General features: G+C 32.7%; 1 protein-coding gene across 1 annotated transcript; it reads left to right on the forward strand.

The window, feature by feature from the left end:
• Positions 1-939: 939 nt before the first annotated feature.
• LOC124372898 (phosphatidylinositol glycan anchor biosynthesis class U protein-like) lies at positions 940-19598 on the forward strand. The gene is given in 9 exon segments (XM_046831308.1): positions 940-1386; positions 6552-6751; positions 8695-8899; positions 10482-10504; positions 11218-11450; positions 15771-16042; positions 17178-17320; positions 18711-18785; positions 18787-19598. Coding segments are annotated over 9 exon segments (1317 nt in total). The 5' UTR covers positions 940-1256; the 3' UTR covers positions 18823-19598.
• The last annotated feature ends 693 nt before the right edge of the window (positions 19599-20291 follow it).

A 20291-nucleotide genomic window follows, 5' to 3' on the forward strand; every position in this document is an offset into this window, starting at 1 on the left:
AACAAGCTTTGATATGGAAATAATACCGGAAATTGTAAGTTTTCTTAAATCTATAAATAAGGTAATATAAAAAAATAAAAAAAACATACTAACATAACTTAAGTCTTGAAAGTGACGTTACATACAAGAATGTTTATCGAGGTTCCATGCTCAAAGTAAGCAGAACCTGCTGAAATTCAGCAAACAAGAAGAAAGAAAGAAAGAATAGTTTTACACTCTGTGTGGCACGTTGCATGAACAATGAACCTTATTATCGCACGGTCAACAAAATTGCTTTCAAACAATTAATATTTTAAGAACTGCTTGATCATCATACTAGAGGGAAGAAATTGAAGTCGACAAGACAATTGCTGAGAATTGCATACTGTACATAATTAAATTTAAAAATTGACGTTGAGTACATTATCCTCGTCTCGATCATAACCCGATCAACATGGTTAGATTATTTAGGATTAGGCCTTCACCTAACGCTAATAATTACATATTTCTATCATTGATATATATGTCATAGCATATTTTTTCAATTGCTTATCTCATTTATTTGTGTCCTGTTAACTTTTTACTGTTTTAAAATATGTTATTTCAAAATTTGAGAGTATAGATTAATATTGATTCTCTAGCTACACCACTAGGTACGTACAATAATATATATTCAGTTATTTATTTCTTATAAAAACGGCTGATACAACGTTTATACATGCTTATACAATACGTTAAAATACTATTATAGCATCACAATATTGTAATTTTATTTTTAATGGAGGTTTAAAAGTAAAAATTATCATGTTATTAAAGTGTATTGGCTTTGGAGGAAAGAGTTTAAAGCTCGCCTTTTGAGCAAATAAAGTAAAAAAGATTTACTTGCAAACGAAAGAAAAACTTAACCATATCAAGTTTGCTACAGAAGGCGGTGAAGTTAAATTGTCAAATATTGTCTGCCTAGTCAGTAGTTTCGGTTCTCAAACAAAACAACTTAGCAGTGAAAATGTTTGTTAAGATTGTAGTAATTCATGCAATTATAACTATTGTTGAAATTTACTTAAAACTTAATTCTTAATTAGATTGAAAATGATGTTTCTTCATGATGTTTAATATTATCAGTAACACATTACCACTACGCCATAAATATTTTCTGTGTGAAGTGAGAGATAGAATAGAACCACTCCTTAAAGGCTGACCGGCATAGTTTATTACAGCCCATTATCAATAATAACAATAGTTACTGATTTAAATATTAATTATATAACAAATAAAAAATGGAGTTCCTTTTATGTTTGGAGTTTTTGGTTGCATTTCTTATAAGACTTTGGCTTAGTTTGTCAGACTACAAACAGGTTATATCTGATAGAGTGGAAATTTCCACACCTCTCAATTCGTGGAAAAGAGGTAAGTAATATGATTGTTTATGTGCATCTTTCAAAATTTCAAAGTCTGCATTAGACCTACATGTAGTTTTGATTACAGAAACATATCTTCATAATTCTTAGACAAATTCCATTTCCAAACTATGCAAACAGATAGGGAGGGGCAAAGTTGAATAAGTTTAACCGTTTTCGAAACAGCTGCAAAAAAACTGATTTTATATCAATGAATAGAATAATGAACAGATAAGAACTTTCTTGAGCCCACCAATAGCATGTGTGAAAATTAGTTGGCCTACTGTAACTGACAACACGAGTCGCATATAGATGAATTGTTACAAATTAGGCCCTGTGACTGGTGCTCATTGTAGAAGAGGAAAAGGCCGGATAATGTTTACTTAAACCACATTATCTAAAACTACTTTTAACGATTTCTTAAAATAGTATAGGCCTACTTTCAATTCCAGACATTTTTAAGGTGGCCGAATACGTTTTAATATTAGGTTACATCCCAATTAGGGTAGGGTACGATAAGTGGACCCGGTTTTTTATATCAGTATTGGCAAACAATATTACTTATTTATTATTTATAAGATTATCTCTATGAGCATTATATTAATTATTTTAATTTAAAATATGATTGTTATTATGACTATAAATATGTTGATATGATTTACAAACGCGTATTCGATCAATGAATATTAAGTATCGATGATTGTACTAATCAATATAAAAACCGGGTCCGCTTATCGTACTCTACACTCCAATTAGTCGACCAGTTTAGGTTGTGGTTTCCTAGACACGTAATAGATGCGCTGCGGCTTGTACCTCGGTCGGAAACGCAGCCGTCGTCCAGTGGTTTCCTAGACTGCGTAGAATACACATGGTTGTGCGTAACATGACTTTACGTAAACAAAAATTGCTAGCGGCTGCACTAATGCTATACAGTGATTTAGATCATAATAATAATAATAAATTCTTTATTGCATTTGTTACAATTGTGTTGCAAGCGTCATACTCTTCTTAGCCATGCATACACATTGAAGCTCACTCAACAATCATGCAAACAATCACACTCTCAACTCCAGAATATCGGGTAGGGGGGTTACTATTTGTAAAAGGCACTACACACCAAAAGATGCTTTAAACGAGTCTTTAAAAGATTCAGGTTTTGATTTTTGATGCATTCAGGAAGGCAATTGATTACTTTGACACTAACTTGAGATGGCAGCCGTTCAAAGGCTGTACTTCTGTGTGGTTGAATTCTGTAGTTGTCCCTACCTCTAGTATCATATGAGTGAACATCCCTGTCTTTCGAGTCAAAGTGCACCTTGACCTGCAGTACAGGGCAACCTCCAAGATATAGAGGGAGGGTAAAGTCAATAATCTAAGCTCACTAAATGCTTCTCTACATGACTCTCTTGTTTTCAATTTCAAGATGGTTCTGACAGCTCTTTTCTGAAGTCTAAATACCCTTTCCAGCTTGTATTTAGAGCAGCTACCCCAAAGTCTGATTCCGTACTCCAAGTGAGTGTGGACCAAGCCAAAATAGGCTGTTCTTAAGAGTTCAAGAGAGCAGAATTGTGCTAGGTTATGCAAAGCATAAATGCCTGAGTTAACTCTAGAGCAAACACTGTCAATGTGACCGTTCCAAGTCAACGCCTTGTATTCCAAGGAAATTTGTGGAAGATGTTTCTTCAATGAGTTCATCATCCACCATCACAGTGATTTTGTTTTGTTCATTGCGCTGCTGAAAACAAAATTTGATGAAAATTTGACTTTGAATTGTTTGCTTGCAAGTTCATTTCATTGAAATGTTGAATGCAAAGATTTAGATCAAGAAATGATTTGACTTCTAATTCAGCAGCTAATTTTGCCTTTGCACAAATAGTCGTGTCGTCAGCGTACTGAATCACTACCATGCTGGATAGATGATTTCAGTCAGTTGACATAGAGATTATCATGTCATGGATATATTTCATCATCTCGAATCTCTGAAGAGCTGATGAACGACACATTATGAATAACACGTGGTTATTCATAACTCCCTCCTCACTATCTCTCTTATAGTTCGAGACATATTTGTCATGGATATTGTCAAATATAATTATATGAACAACTTAACTGATGTATACAGCGAAACTCCTATTTTCTTCCATATGACGTCCTTCTTTATATTACTTTTATAGTCAGGATGACTAAACTTCCATAACATTTCGTTAGAAGAGACCAATTCAATCAACTCTTCGTCGTCATTGTTTGAGAATTTTACTTTCTCGGCGACATTTCCCTCCAATTCTAATTGATATTTTACAAGACATGACTGTTACGCAGCGTATCTCAGAGTTGACTGCTCTGAAAGCAGTAAGCCAAATACGCAGCTATTGATGCGCGCGCATTTGATACGCGCGCACTTGATACGTTGCCTGGGAAACCGCTTATACGAAACCCCATAAGACAAGTGTGCTGCGTATTAGATACGCATACGCAGCGCATCTATTACACGTCTAGGAAACCACAGCCTTAGGAGACTGAGAGAAATCAGGATTTCTGTGTGGAGGAGGATAACAAACTATTGAGGGTTAAGCATAAGAAGAGGGGATAATAGGGTATCAGGTCAATCAATGTAAGACAGAATCATCAGTCTTTTCTTGACAGTATGCATATGTACACTATTGCAGCCATTCATGTAGCTGCAGTATAATAAGCAGTCACTAACACAATCAAATCATCGATATCTGTGCTATCTATATTTATAAAATGTTATAAACAAAACAATAACATTTACGTATCTTTTACTATTTTCAAGGATAAACTTGTCTGACTTCTTGTGAAACAAAGACATGTACATTAGGCCTATACTTTAAATACTACTACGATTTTACTCTAAATTAATTTTGGAGCAATAATGTCGAACTAATTACATATTAGGCTTTTAAAAATGAATTATAGTTAAGCTATACTTTTATATGTGAAAGAAATGAATATGTTTCAGATTATATAAAATAACTAAACTTAATTTAAACTATGTTTGAGCAGTGTAGTATGTACAATTACTTTAGCCAGTCTGAAATAGTATTTCTGCAGGTACTGATGCTGTCTAAACTACATTCATTAAATGAAAAGTCAAGTTTGTTTGATTTCAAACTAAAATAGTACGTACAATTTACAGTATATTCATAATACCAAATTTGAATGTTAAAAAGGTCTTATCAAGTGCATTTTTTGATACGTTGTGTTTGTTCTGACTTTTCTTGGAGCAAAACACTATTTGATTTTCACCTTTCATTCTGGTTTTTCATCTTCTCTCTACAAACAACGCTTCGGATTTAAAGGAGCCAGGTCATTGTCTTGTAACTATTTAAAACATCCATTATTCACTGTCACTAGCCTACTCACTACATAAATGAACTAAAAAACAGCTGGTGATGACATCACTAGCCTACTTGCTACGTAAATGAAATAAAAACAGTTGGCAATGATTAAATATGAATATCTATGGGTCTAATATGTATTCTATATGTATAGTCTATAATCATGATTCGATTGTGTTGGTGGCCGCTTATACTGCAGCAGATTTGAGCAGGAAGATTAGTGTAACAACTGCATTTGAACATAATTTAAGTGGTTTTCAATATTTTTGTTGTTTTTATAATTTTGGTCACAGTTTCTATCTCCATGGTGAAGATTATTTGTAGTTTTTCCTTTGTTATTTTGGTACTGTTCTTTGTCATGCCACTTCTTTGAGCTTTTTGACATTCATTTGTAAACAGAAATAGTAAATGTTTACCTCTTTTTTAATGCCAGTGAGTGTTGTTATTCTGTATATTCAATGTAAAAGTTTGTGCCGTGAGTGCATTTTAATGTGTACTATCAGTTATTGTGTCACAATGGACAGAGAAGACGTATTGTTTTCATCTACTTCTTAATGTGAATTTAAATTGTGTGTGTACTACTATAGTACTGGCCATGTCGGTCATTGCCCTATTACGTAGAATAGAGGTTAGTGATCAACCTTTTGGGATTTTATACTTTACTGATCGGTACTATCTCAAGAGATATTTTTCGTTTGTCACTATCAACAAGGGGGCCGTAACCCGCACTGATGGCCAGAGCAATTACTGTTAGCCCGTTGAACTACTAGTGCCTTTTAAAAATTCAGTTTTTTCATAGTTTGTTGTTTTGTTTAAAATTTTATTTGTAAACATTTTCCTTTTAAAAAAACCAAGAAATATTGTCAAGTGATTAAATTAAACATTTACCGAGAGGCCAATAGTCTCATTTTGTAATTAAATCAACTCTTTAGCTACTAGGTATATTTTATTTGACATTGACATGGGGTAGGGTAATATAAGCAGACCCGGTTTTTTATATCAAAATTGGCAAACGATATTACTTAATCATAACCATTGATATAATTAATCGATACTGATTAATTATTTTTAACAATGAACTTAAGTCATTTATATCAACCACTGTAAACACTTTCAAATAATATACGGAAGTAATATTATTTTATATTTTACATAAGTAACATTTGATTATTAAAAATGGCAGTCAATTTTAGAAAACTGCAAGACATTGCTTTGAAAGATGATAAGACATGTTTTACGTGGCTTCAATATGTTGGACTCGTACCGAAAAACCCATTATGTGAAATTTATGGGAAAGAAACAACTGTAACTGAGAGAAGCAAATATGGTCGCCTTCAGTTTTCCTAATTTTGGTTATAATAATTTGTTTCATCAGTGTAAATATTGAATTCATATTTTAATTTAAAACATACAATTGTTATTGAGGACTATAGTTACTTTTATATTGATTAATAGTCTAGGATTTGAAATGCGAATATTAGGTATCGGTAATTACATTCTTTGATATAAAAAACCGGAACCGCTTATCGTACCCTACCCTTGACATAGTTTTTAAATATAGTAAAAACTAACTAACTTTATAAAAAGATAGGAAAACTCATACTCTCATTTAAACATATTATATAAAAAGCTGTGGTAAAAGCAGCCACCACAACAATCGAATCAGCAAACCAAATATCAACTAGAAATTCCTAAACTATTGAATTTAACATGTATACATGTGGCCACACCAGATCTAGGGTTACAGTTTGGTTATACTGTACTTTAAATGAAAAGATGTCTTGAGAAAACTCTAATGCGAGTGTGTATGATTTAGTAACAGAAGGAGTGATGCTGTACAATGAGGGGACAGATCCGTACATCGGAGACATGTTTCATGAAACTCCACTGGGACTGGTTATCTTTCACTGGATGATTGTAAATATTCCTCGATGGCTGCATTTGGTGTTCATATGTTGTGACTTGATTACCGGCTATTTACTGTATAAGGCAGCTAAGAAGTGCATGGCTGACTTGGTAAGTACGTTTTAGCTCTGCAACGTTTTAGCTCTTGTGCAATCAAGAGGCTAATAAAAGAGTCTAGATTTGTCTTTTCTTCACTTGCAAATTTCACGCCACAGTCCTATTTATCCTTGTTTCTTTTCAGATTGCTGCAATCTATTGACATAAAACTGAACTATATTGAGACAATCAGGAACTTCTCTTTATTCCATCAGATTGTTTTTTTTTTCTTTTTTACTATTGTCCATGTAGTATGTCTCTTTAGAATGCCTTATATTTTATTTGCTCAGGAGCATACTGTGTCAGTAGTATATTTCATTACTATAAAGAAGATTTCAATGGCAAAGTGTTAAATAAAACATTTTTAAGCCTACCTCTGTCCTTTTTTCTGAAATAATTACTTTTGTTTTATTTTCAAAATAACAATCATGGTGACAATCAATTTTTGGTGACTTCAAACAAATGCAAATTTAAATAGGCTCTTAGTGTGACCAGCTTGAGTGTGGTTGACTGGTGATACCATACAGAATACTTGCTGGCACTGTAATCTTTAGTTACAATTAATACATGTGCAATGTATGTATTGTGCTATGTATTTATTTATTGTCATGTAGCAAGGGGCTATAGAACAACTTTATGGTATCGTATACATAGTTTTTTTTTAATATTGAAATATAAATTTATCGTATTTATGAAACATGTAGTATATATTCTTTGAAAGAAGTGATTAGAAATTAGTATAATGTTATCTTATAGCTGAATGTTATTCTTTTGTTTTGTATACAACACTTTTTGATTTTCATTTCTACCAATATGAAATTTGAAATAATGTATTAACATGCCAGTTGGCACTAAGTATACATTATCTTGTATGCTTTATTATAATTGACAAGTAAAATTTCTTAAAGTCATAGATACCTGTTTCTTATAGTGTGATATAAGGTAAAAAAAACCCAGGCACTTCAAACTAGATCCTATATTTCTTGGTGAAATTAATTGTAAGTTTCTTTCCAAGTTTTTAAAATGCCCTTAGTTTTCGAAAAAAATAAATATATGAAGTTGCCATAGTCTAAGAACGTGAAGTTGGTGGTATTCTTTAAAGTTATTGTCAAAGTTTATCTTAGATTGTTGTTCCTGAGCTTGTGTTTGTATAAGTTACACTTAAATTAGAAAAATGTTATTTAGAAATAAACTTAAGTACAATGGAAAATCATTAACAAAACTTATATGTAAATATAATTTAATTTTAAAAATAATAAATATAAATATTTACTTACATATCTTTTCAGCTTCACATGAGAGATGGCACTTTGAAAAAATTATTCCACTAAAAAAATAATATCAATTGAAAAATAAAATTAAACTAAATACTAACATAAAAAGTTTTGATAAATATTTTTACAACTGGAAAAGTTTTATTTGTTTTAAAAAGCTACATGTTAATTTTTTGTGTTGTTTTAAATACATTTTGATTAAATAATAATAAATACCTTGTAATTAATCTTACAAAATTGCTACCTTTTTTTCTTGTAATTTGTTTTATTCTGATTGTTTATATACCGGAACAAATTCATAAAAAAATTGCTGCAGTAGAACTTTTATAGTAGTATATATATGGATAAACACATTTTTCTGCAGTTTATAATCTGTTTTATTATTATGCAGTTCTGCTGAATACAGTATACGGGCTTTGACACTAAAAGGCTTAATTATGTCAAACTGAAAAAATCAATAATCTGTTGGTCCAGAATCTCTTAGTGCAAACAAACAACACTTTATTTATCAAGATATAGAAGCCAATCATTTTTTTTTACAGCAATTGATCAAACTTTTAAGACCAAAAAATTATTTTGTAAGAAATTTCACTTATGACGACTTTGTGATTGATTGTCTGTTTTAAATAGTTTTCTGTGTTATATGTAAAAATAATGTGTATTAATCTACCATGGGATGTACAGCTGGTGCGCCAAAGCAAAGACCAGCACAAGTATGCTCCTGGTGTGGAGAAGCTGTTGTTAGTTGAGGAAGAGTTACGTATGGCTCCTATATACGTTGTGTCTGCATATCTCTTCAACCCCTACACAATACTGAGCTGTGCTGCCCAGACAACCACTGTCTTTGCGAACCTCTGTCTTGGAATCTTTTACTACACAATGTTGCACGGTATGTTTATAAACATTATTTTTTGTTCTGGCAGATAATACAAACTTACCATTTTGAGAATTATTACTCAAACCATTCTCTTCCTTCTACTGTGTAAAATATAGTTTTGGCTTTTACACCATACAATTAACATACTTGCTACCAAAGGTTCGCTACTGTGTGGTTTTTTATTCAAATATTAGTCACTACGAACTTGGTAACCAAAGTGTTAACATTGTAAAAATAGCTATGTGGAGGTTGCATCCGGGTTTGAGAGTGAGTAGAATGGTATTACAGTCACCTTCCTCCAAGGTGGCCTCGGACCTTCTCTCATTAAACAGATCAATGTCTTCCAAGGTCATTGGTCTCATTACGGGGCATGGTCACCTGAAGAAGCATCTACACAGAGTTGGTATCCTTCAGGAGGATCCGCTCTGTGGAAGGTGTAATGAGCAGGAGGAGACTGCTGAGCACCTGCTCTTTGATTGCCCAGCAATAGCAAGAGAGCGGTATGCCATCTTTGGTAGCCTGAACAGGGGTGGCGAGTTTTCCCAGGAGGACTTGATAGGTTGTTTTCGGCGGTTTGTTGAACTGCTGAAGTTGTAGACTGGTAGTCCTCATGGTGTTTTCGGGGTGCGCAAAAGCCCTTGAGGCTTAAGTGCATGGCAGTAGGCCGCCCCAAGGAAGAAAAAAAAAAAAAAAAAAAAAAAAAAAAAAAAAAAAAAAAAAAAAAAGTCCACATGTAACACATTTACTACCAAAGGTTCGCTACTGTGTGGTTTTTTATTCAAATATTAGTCACTACGAACTTGGTAACCAAAGTGTTAACATTGTAAAAATAGCTATAGTAATGTCCACATGTAACACATTTACTACCAAAGGTTCGCTACTGTGTGGTTTTTTATTCAAATATTAGTCACTACGAACTTGGTAACCAAAGTGTTAACATTGTAAAAATAGCTATAGTAATGTCCACATGTAACACATTTACTACCAAAGGTTCGCTACTGTGTGGTTTTTTATTCAAATATTAGTCACTACGAACTTGGTAACCAAAGTGTTAACATTGTAAAAATAGCTATAGTGATGTCCACATGTAACACATTTACTACCAAAGGTTACAGTATTATTGTGTGGTTTTGTTCCGACATTAGTAGTTACAGTACAGTAGTTACATTACAGTAGTTCTTTTCATTGGTACATAACACACGGCGCGCTCTAACCAAATAGCTAACTGTGAGAATAAAGAAACACTTCTTTATTGAGGTGAAATTAGGACCATATAATAATGCAAATTAAGGCTAATTAACTATAACTTACACAAACAATAACAAACATTATGGTGTGTCTAAAAAGTTAGAAAACCGTTGTATTTAGTTTTCCTCCAGGATAACTCAAAATTAACTTGATGGCAGCACATGCCGATGAATAGTTAAAAATATTGGTAAAATACTGAAAAATAACGTAGCTATGGTGAAAAGCGATGATTCAATGTGAATGATTAGTTTATCTACATTTGCTTTTCTTTTGGCATTGTCTCTTAGACATTGTAGTGCACTCAATTGTGCACATGATGAGATAATGAGAACTCCTCTTCATCTAGATTGCACTTGTAGTCGAGACAAAGTGTCTCTGATGTCGAAACAATGCAGAGTATGTTTTGAGCTTCTTTATTGCTGAGTCCATGCAAAGGTATTTAAAGAAAGATAAAATAATATTATGCCATGTACACCATTGTTTAAAGTAGAAACTAGAGAATGTTTTTGTGATAAAATTAATTGTTTATGTACAACTATATTTGTTTACAAGGTTGTTGGAAAAACAAATTTTTAAAGGGAGAGAGGACTATGCTTTGAAAATGAATTAATTTATGACAGAAATAAGTTGAACTTAACGTCCGTTGAAATCATGGCATAAACAATAAAGAACAAAAACAAATAAAGAAGAAAAGTTATAGCTTGTATTCCATAATTTTTTAATAGTTCTTCAGTCATATTGATGTTTTTATATTTGAAATATAACAAATACAAGAGTAAGCACCTGTTCATGAAGCAATTAGCTGTGGATTCCCAAATGGAGGCAGTCTTCACTAGGCGCATAACCATCTAACACCAGATTGAAGGAGGGTTAATAGCCTAACATTAACGAACTATAGCACAAAAAAAGATTTAGTTTTCATATTAAAAATAGCTCCAAATAAGGTAAAACAGCTACAGCGATATAGAACTTTTCTACTGGGAGACAAGATATTAAAAAATTATATGTTTACTTTTTAATGTATAGTTTATGAACCCCACATTAAACTATATACAGACAATTAATGTGATGTCTCTGTACAGGCAACCCAATTGTTTGTGGGCTATCCCTGGCCCTGTCAACACTACAGTCACTGTAACCCGGTCACGCTGTTGGTGCCTGCTTGTATCTTGACAGCACAATCCCACCCATCAAACATGTCAGGACATGTCCTGCTGCTAGTTGCGTTGTTTCTAGCACCTCTGCTGGGATTGCTGTATCTTTGCCACTGCATCAATGACAGCTGGGCATTCCTCTATGCCACATATGGGTTTATGTTAGTATAGATTTTGTTATAAATATTGTGAAACTTCCGTAAATATTCTAATTACAGCTTAGATACCCATCCCATTTTAGCGAGTTGGAATTCAGATTTTTGTCCAAAAGTTCACCACACATCTAGATTTGCTTTACAATTGCATGAATAAATTAATTTAAAAATATTATAATATACAATAATAAACCTTTCAACACTTTTTATGTATTTTTTATTGTCAATGTACATTTTGAATTCAATGAATTCATCTTAAGGTACTTGTAGGTTAAGGTAAATGCTGACCATTTAAATAACACCAACATACACGAACATCGAAAACAATCATGAAATTTTACACACATGCAAAAAAAAGTCATCTATTGTCAACTTTCGAAGATTTTGAAATTTACAAAAGTGCCAAAATTAATCCTAATGTACTATTAACCCTCTAAGTGGCAAGCGCCGTCTGAGACGTATGATTCACGCCGCCGCGAAGTGGCAAGCGCCGTCACAGCCATCGCTTCACATTTAAGGCCGTTGCTCCGCAACCGTCCATTATTTTTAGGCCTAGTTTGAACTATCGTATTCTCCATGAAATTTCCTATACACATCATACAGTATAGTGTGTATTCATGTTACTAATGTTTGCTGGCTTAAATGATTCCGACGGTTTTTCGTATGACCCGGCCGCAGACGAGAGAACAGCTGTCTACTCGTCTCGTCACTGTTTTGTTTGGCGACTTTGCGTACTGTTATTTTCAGTATATTATTGTTTATCGCGTTGTTCGTGTTACCGGTAAATGTTTAGGTTATTCGTTCGTCATGGAAAATGTTGGGGTACTTTGGGATTATACCGACTACACCAGTATGAGCAACACAAACAAATAAATTTATAGAAAACAAAACATTACAGAACGAAAAAGCAACTCTTCAATTACAAACTTACAATGATTATTATTTGTTAATGGGTTTCCTGTGACGCCCAGAAAGCAGCAATGTCAAGGATGAGTGAGTCTAGTGGATTTCCGCCTTCAGCAGCAGCTGCCGACCGCAATGCATATTTTAGATGTAGACAACTAGTCATGATCTTGTAAAAAACGAATGGCCCCCTCTTCGCTCCTGGTTAAATCCCAAATTCTCATAGTGTCACCCATCACCAATCTATGACACACACAGTAAAACACGGAAGTACAACAAAGCGACAGACACTTTGGCACGAAAAGTACAAGAATGCGGCGCACAAGCTGAACGGGCGGCGAGAATCTGTAGTCACGTTATCTACTAGATCGTTCGACTTTGACCTCTGTCTGAGGATGGGGAGGGGTTTGCGATAAGACAATTCCTGTTTTATATTTACGAAATATACTGTGTGACAAACTAAGCCACTATTATACTATTATAGGCCCTACACTACTGGGAGGAAAAGACAAGCCCCTTCTAGTGACTCAGGAGTAAAAAAAAAACAGTTTATACATAGATTTAGTTTTTCCCATCTAAATTTTTTGTTCTTGTAAATAGAAAAAAATGTATAAGAAGTAATTTGTTTAGAATAAAATTGTGTATATTCTGTGAATTTGACATTATTTTGTAGCTCCAGTAGTTTCAAAGTGACAGACAGTAGAACTTATAAAAATTATTTTTTCTAAAAAAATTTTTTTACACATCTACAATGATATTAATCTGAAGATAATGGTAAGGCACCAAATATTATATTTATTATTATTCTATAGTTCATAAGGAAAACAAAAATATATAATATTGCTAAGTTATCACTTAGATAATATTTTCTAAAAAATAAGTTTAACGATCACGGCAATTTACCCAAAAAACGGCCTGCCACTGAGACCACAAATGACTGCCACTTACAGGGTTAAATGACAAAGATTTTCTAACAAATAATGTATCATTTGAAAGACTTTTTAAAGATGTAAATTGATCACATATAACATTAAATACACAAATTTAACCACCAAGGTAATTAAAAAGCATATGACAATTTAAAATATTTAATTTGAATTATTTATTTACTTCATTTACCTTAACCTACAAGTACGTGAAGATGAATTCATTGAATTCAAAATGTACATTGTACAATAAAAAATACATAAAAAGTGTTGAAAGGTTTATTATTGTATATGATATCAAACACTTTTCGAGGCTACATTTCTAATAAAAAAAATTATATTTAGTACATTTAAAATGTTTCTTTTAGTAGATTAACACAGATAAATAAAGGATTATGTTGGAAGAAATATTTTAAGCAACATAGCATAAGTTTTTAATAGACATGAAAAGGTTAAATAGAAACAGTGGTAGGAGTGTTGCTGTTAATTTTAGTATGACATTGTAGGATAGTAGTTGGATGTGATTCTCATTATATCTCTTATTGCACATTATTAATTCAGATGATTGTGGACTAATCTATGGAAATTGTTCTTAGGCTTGCTAGTATAAAGGGTGAAAATAATTTTCTGAATTAATCCCTTGACCGCCATGCTTTTATTCTGCTTGTCCTCATGGGTTGATAGCCTGAGTGAGTATCTTATCAAACAAAACAAAAAGGAGGGTTGTTACAGTACAAGGTCGACAGTACTAATAAAAAGTGCAATGGTCAAAGGTAGGATTGGAACCTGTGCTATTTCTAACTCAAGACAAAATGTACAACGCCTTAAATAGCTCAGACGCCCGCTCTCCTAGTTAACTTCTGTCTGCTTACATAATGCTTAACGACTCTACATTGATAAATTAGAAACCCCAGCATTGTTTGATTGCTGTTGCAGTCTTTTTGGTTGTCTTTGATACTATTGTCAAACAAAGTTATTAAGAATGTTCATATTTTTGCAATCACACACACAGAATGTTGTTAAGGAAGAGTTTATGAGTTTCTATCATGGTTTTTCATTCTTTCTTCAGTGTTTCTGTTGCCATGTCAGAGACCAGTTGAATAATGATGGAAAACATATCATTGATATTATATCTATCCAGTTCTGAGTTAGGCTTAGATCATTGCGACATGACTTGACAATCCCAACATTGTCATTCCGATAAGGAATCAGTTTTTATCATGTTCTCAAATAGTAAATCCATAGATGTATATATTTCTATTTTATTATAATTGTTAAACGTAAGTTATTACCACTAACACAAATGGCAACAATTTATTTACAGAGAGGTGTTACAGCATGGTCAAAATGCTTGATCTTGGATTAACACAATTAACACTTTGATTGTTTTTATGGAAGATGCCAAGCTTGTTCGGTTTTAGTTTAGTAATTTATTTGAACATCTACAGGTTTTCACTGTTTAAAATAATAAGCGTTTATAACAAAGGCTAAGTGAGTGTTATTAATATGATTGTCAAAATACTTTTTTTTGTTTCATAAATAACAAGAGTTGAGAATCAAACACAAATTAGAAGGACCGTCATATTGGAACAAAATATACTAATCTAGCCAAAGAACTTAGCTGAGATATTTATAAGATCAAGTTAAGTACCAAGTTTCGACGTATTTGAGAATTTTGTAGGACACATCGTTCCACAAGCTGCATTGTATAACACTCTATATATAAACTTTGGAACTGGTGGTGGTTAAGGGCTCTGGTGGTCATGATCAGTGAAGTTATTAGACATTTTCTGTAAGTGCTACCACAAGGACAATAATTGTAATATCGATTTTGTTTCTGAAATCTACCTAAAAATTGAAAATTTTCTAAAGCAAATACAAATTAAACTTCTCTGACAAACTAAACGACCTATATTTCTAGGTTAGTATTGTCTTGTATTAAGTTATAACTTTTCATAAAAAAAATCTTTTTTCCAGAAATAACTCTTAAAAATTAAGGAATAACAGTTCATCATAGCAAACACTAAAGAATATAAGATTACTTTCAAATATTCAAGAAAAGCTCCTAAATACCAACCAGTTGTGACAAATGTTTATTTATTTTAGATTAATATTAAACAATTGTGACATGTTTCTATTTACAATTCCCAATAACATTTATTCAATTATAATGTATAAAACAAGTACTATATTCCATCTAGTTGTAACTAAAAATTACATTTGGTGCATATTTACTACCACTAACACAGTTTGTACCTCATGAGGAGTTCTGTCCATCGGTGGTAATTGATAATCTACATTTTTCTCTCACAACTGTCAATTATACCTTTCTCCAAATATCTAGTTACTGAATATATTTTAAAACACTGCCAAAGACACATTCTGAAATTTAATCTAGATTAGTTTTGAAAGAATAAGGACGATGGTGTTGTCATGCTAATTGTAAAACTTCAAAATTGAATTATTTAATTTATTTATATCAAGTTTAATTCCACAGCCTGAACATCCCAGACTTGCGTCCCAATGTCGGGCTCTTCTGGTACTTCTTCACAGAGATGTTTGAACACTTCCGGGCACTGTTCATCTGCGCATTCCAGTTAAATGCGGGTCTGCTGTATGTGGCACCGCTGTCACTGCGGATGTACCGAGAACCTGTACTTCTGGCTGCCAGCCTCACAGCACTAACTGCTGTGTTCCGGTCGTACCCCAGCGTCGGAGATGTAGGCTTCTACCTTGCCCTGCTGCCGATGTGGAAACATCTCTTCCATTGTGAGTAACTTGGCTATCAGAATACGGAGAGGAAACGCAAGTCACATGATTCAAATCTTGGTCAGAAGTCACTAATGGAACTAAAATAGTGTCAGATTCTTAGAATTTGTACAATATTTAAATATGGAAAAATTTGAAAGTTTATAGAATTAAGTTAATGTTTTAATCATGATGTGCCAACTAGAACAGTAAGATCTTCACTCAGTTGGTTGGTTGGCTGTATTTGGATAATGTAATTTATTCAAGTTCATAAAATGAAGAAATGTTCAAAATTTTGGTCGATTCGTAAATTTATTGCTCCAAAAGTCAAATTTTGGTTTGAACACGGATGGTTTTCTTGAAAAATTAGAATTTGAAAAGTTGAAAGTCTGTGTGTGAAGTTCTGATGAAGTACTAAAGGTAGAGTCTCACCTAAATGTATACTTTTCACCACATAGTTTATCAAAGGGCTTTAAAAAAGGAAAGCATTGACTCTGAGGCTTGCAGCCTAATAACAGTTGTACTGTTGGTGTCCAAGCACTAGTTTTAAGGGAGATTAAATAAATTTTGGGCCGGTGCCCAATTTTAAATCTAGTCTAGTGCAGTCAATTGGAGAAGGATAAGGGGGTAGGAAACACAAGTGGTAGTTTCTCAACCATCTTTTTTGTAATATTTTTTGTTTTCTTAACACATCACTCCATTGATTGAAAAGAATTTTGATAGTGTAATATTGAAAAAAAAATATTAATTTTGATGATTGTAGGAAAGGAAAATAGATTTAGGTTTCAATAATTATTAAAAATATCAAATTGAGTGTATGGGATTGTGATGCGTTACCTCAAAATTGTGATTAGTTGTAAAAACAGCTCAGGACAGCAAAATCGATAGCTGGATAATTATTTAAAAATGTATAATAATAATCACATAATAGAAATACTATACATTTGTGTAAGTTTTTTTATGGTTATTTTAGTGAAAAATCTTGAAGATTTTATCAGAATCAACTAAGATATTGTTGCTTTTCTAAACCTTTGTTTATTAACTAGCTTTAAAAAAGACCTGCCATAGGGGTCACGGTGTACGCTAATACAAGGTTGAAAATCAAGCAACCTTTAAAATATTATGAAACTTCAATATAAGATGCTCTTACCAACAGATATGCAGCAAGGGTTCGTGGTCGGCTGTTTCTTCCTGGTGACGTCTGTCCTAGCGCCTGTTCTCTGGCATCTATGGATCTATAGTCGCTCTGCAAATGCTAACTTCTACTTTGGTGTCACTCTGGCGTTTGCCACTGCTCAGGTACGTATGCAGTACTTTTATGTCTCCCTTTCCCCCTTCACCTTTCACCTTACTCCAGTTACATTGGCAATGTATAACAATATGATATGGAATACCTCAAATTTTTCCAGTCCAGCTGTGTTAGTAGTATGAAACGTATATTTTTATTTGATTATTATTTTTGTAAAGGTTAACAATTTGTAATAAAGGAGTGACAGGGTGCACAGGCCTCAGCCCATGTGGCACTATATTCAAATAAATAAAAGGAAATTATAATTATTGAATTATATTTAAAATAATGAGTAATTTGATTTAATTTGTGAGTAGTGAAGTGTAGTATTCAGTCAGATAGTATATCTTCAAATTGAATTATTGAGTTGGAATAGTTTAATAATTAATCATAAAGTAGGCTATAATTTTAAATTTATTATCAAATAGTTGAACGAATTCCAAATTAACAAATATTCTGGAATAAGCCAAATGACTACCAATATAACTTACTTTCATTGTAAATTAAATAAGTAATAGGTGGAGTGAATATCTCAGCCTGTCACCCCAGAGACCGGGGTTCGAGACCTGTTTGGGTATGTGTGAGATTAACGCATACTAACAATCACCTGAGGCTAGCCTCAAGTAACGTGGTGAGCAGTTCCCGATTAGATCTGTAAATCACCTACAAAAAAAGGAAATATCAGATAAATTTTGTAGTGTCAATATTGATAATGGAGTTGTAATTATGTAATAATTCTTTAAAAATTCAGTGACTTCAACTATGTCTGATTAATTTTTGAGAAAAAAAATTAAAGATACTGATTTAATTTTTAATATGTGTACATTTTTTAAATTTCTAATATAATTTGATTTTTAACTTTTAAAAAACTATAAGACTATTAGAAAATACTGTTGAAATAGAATTAAAAATACATTAAGAGTATGTCATTAGTACACTAGGGGCATAATTATTCAGGATGCGCCTCTTTGATGTTCCAGATTATCCGAATTACATTATAGAAATTAAAGTTTTTTTCCCATTTTTTAATAGATATTTTAAAGTAAATATGTTTTATTTCACCAGGCGAAGTTAGGGATGAGAAGCCCTGTCTATTATTATCTCCCGTTCTTGGTGCATAACAATTATAATTATTGGTGTAAGCAGAAAATATCTTATATTTATAGGTATATACATTTTTGAAATTAAATCTATCAGTAAGTAAGTTATCAGAAGTGGTGTTTTGACATTGTGATATTACTGAGAATATAATGATTCGGGTCTGGTTGTGAAATTGACACATCCCTATATACTCATTTATTGTTTTGAACCAGTAAATAAGTTATAATATTGTATTCTAAGTGCAATAAATTGAAGGACAAAGTCGTCACAACTCCACTAAGATTGTTATTTTATTTCTAGATATTCTTAATAACGGACATCCTGTTTGCCTACATCAAGCGAGAGTTTGCCCTGAGGAACGGGCTGAAGAGAGTTTATCGACGGGGAGGAGGCTAAGCTTGTCCTCGAGTGAACCACCAACAGACTACAAGGCTGAGATGATCGCCAGACCAAAGTGTTCAGTGCCAAGGCACACTAGTTTACGTTTTATAAGTGTAAGAACTTGCTTCATTAATGTGAAACAATGACTTTTGCATTTTATGAACTGTGAAACAAAACATTTGTATCCGAATAAGAAATATAATTAACTCTCAAAACTGATCTAATAAGTTCTTAGAGCAGATTTCTGAGTCAGATTTAATGAACTCTAGAACTAAGAGTAGATAAACGAAGAATTAAATAATGTTAGGATTAAAATCGAGTTTCTGTTTAGCTCCATAATGTAACTCCATAACCTGAGGATTAGTCTTTAACTAAGTTTTGTTTCACACATAAAAATCGCTACCTTGGGCTTAATTCAATGTGAGGTATGAAACCACAGATTTTCAGTTTTGTTGGTTGGCAACAATCCTAGATGCAGATTCCATGGCAGGCTTTACAACTGAACTGTTATTTACCTGATTCGACCTTGTACTGACTTGCCTACCTACCCCAATGGTGTTAGCAGTCAGTTTGTAGTGTCGTGAGAATTGTACTGGTCAACCTCCATATTACCTAATTGTTCATAGTCTGCAACAATACAAGTATTTTAATTCTTCCACTGCCATTCCTTCTAATATGGGTGAGCATACTCACAAAAGTAAGTATATCAACCGATCCAAGAAAAAATATTGTCTGAAAACAAAATGTAATTCTCAGTATTATATCAGACTAGCAGTAACCCCTTCCACACACAATTTCATTTTGACAAACGGAACACCATGAGCATATTTATTTTTAAATTGGCATTTCAAACAATCCTGATATAAGTAGTAAGTCATTGAAAGATATTCCAATCTATCAATCCATTTTAGATTAAAGTTTAAATATGAAACTCTGGTCGGATAGTGAATCTGCTTTTATAAGTATCTCTGAAATTTCTCTCCAATATTTTAATAATATTGAATGGCTTTCAGTAACAATTGAAGTATTAAAGGCCAGTGTAGAGAGAAAACCTAAAATTTAAAGGGAGACCCAAAATCAAAGTCCTTAGCTTTCCATTTAACACTCTTATGGTATAATAAATTATGGCATTTTACTGTATTTGATTAAAATCCCAATAAAACAAACCCAGACAAAGAGAAAAGCTTCTACACGTAACATGACATTTGTAAAGTGTAACTGACTTTAACAGATGAATAAAAAAAGCATTTACTATCACGTGTTTAAAATAGGATAATTATTGGTAAATTTTTATTGTAGGCACTTTTACAATATTTGTTATTTTTTCAAAAGGAAATGCTTAAAATTATATTAAGAATAAGATAACAATTAAATTTTAGAAAGGTCGAAATTTTTTAAATTTCATAAAAGGCACTAGTAGTTGAATGGGCTAACAGCAATGCCTCCAACTATAAAACAAGGGCTATTGTAAGAAATTGTTTAAAATTACTTGTAGATTGT

Source organism: Homalodisca vitripennis, unplaced genomic scaffold (genome assembly GCF_021130785.1).
Source record: "Homalodisca vitripennis isolate AUS2020 unplaced genomic scaffold, UT_GWSS_2.1 ScUCBcl_4319;HRSCAF=10438, whole genome shotgun sequence".
NCBI lineage: Eukaryota > Metazoa > Arthropoda > Insecta > Hemiptera > Cicadellidae > Homalodisca > Homalodisca vitripennis.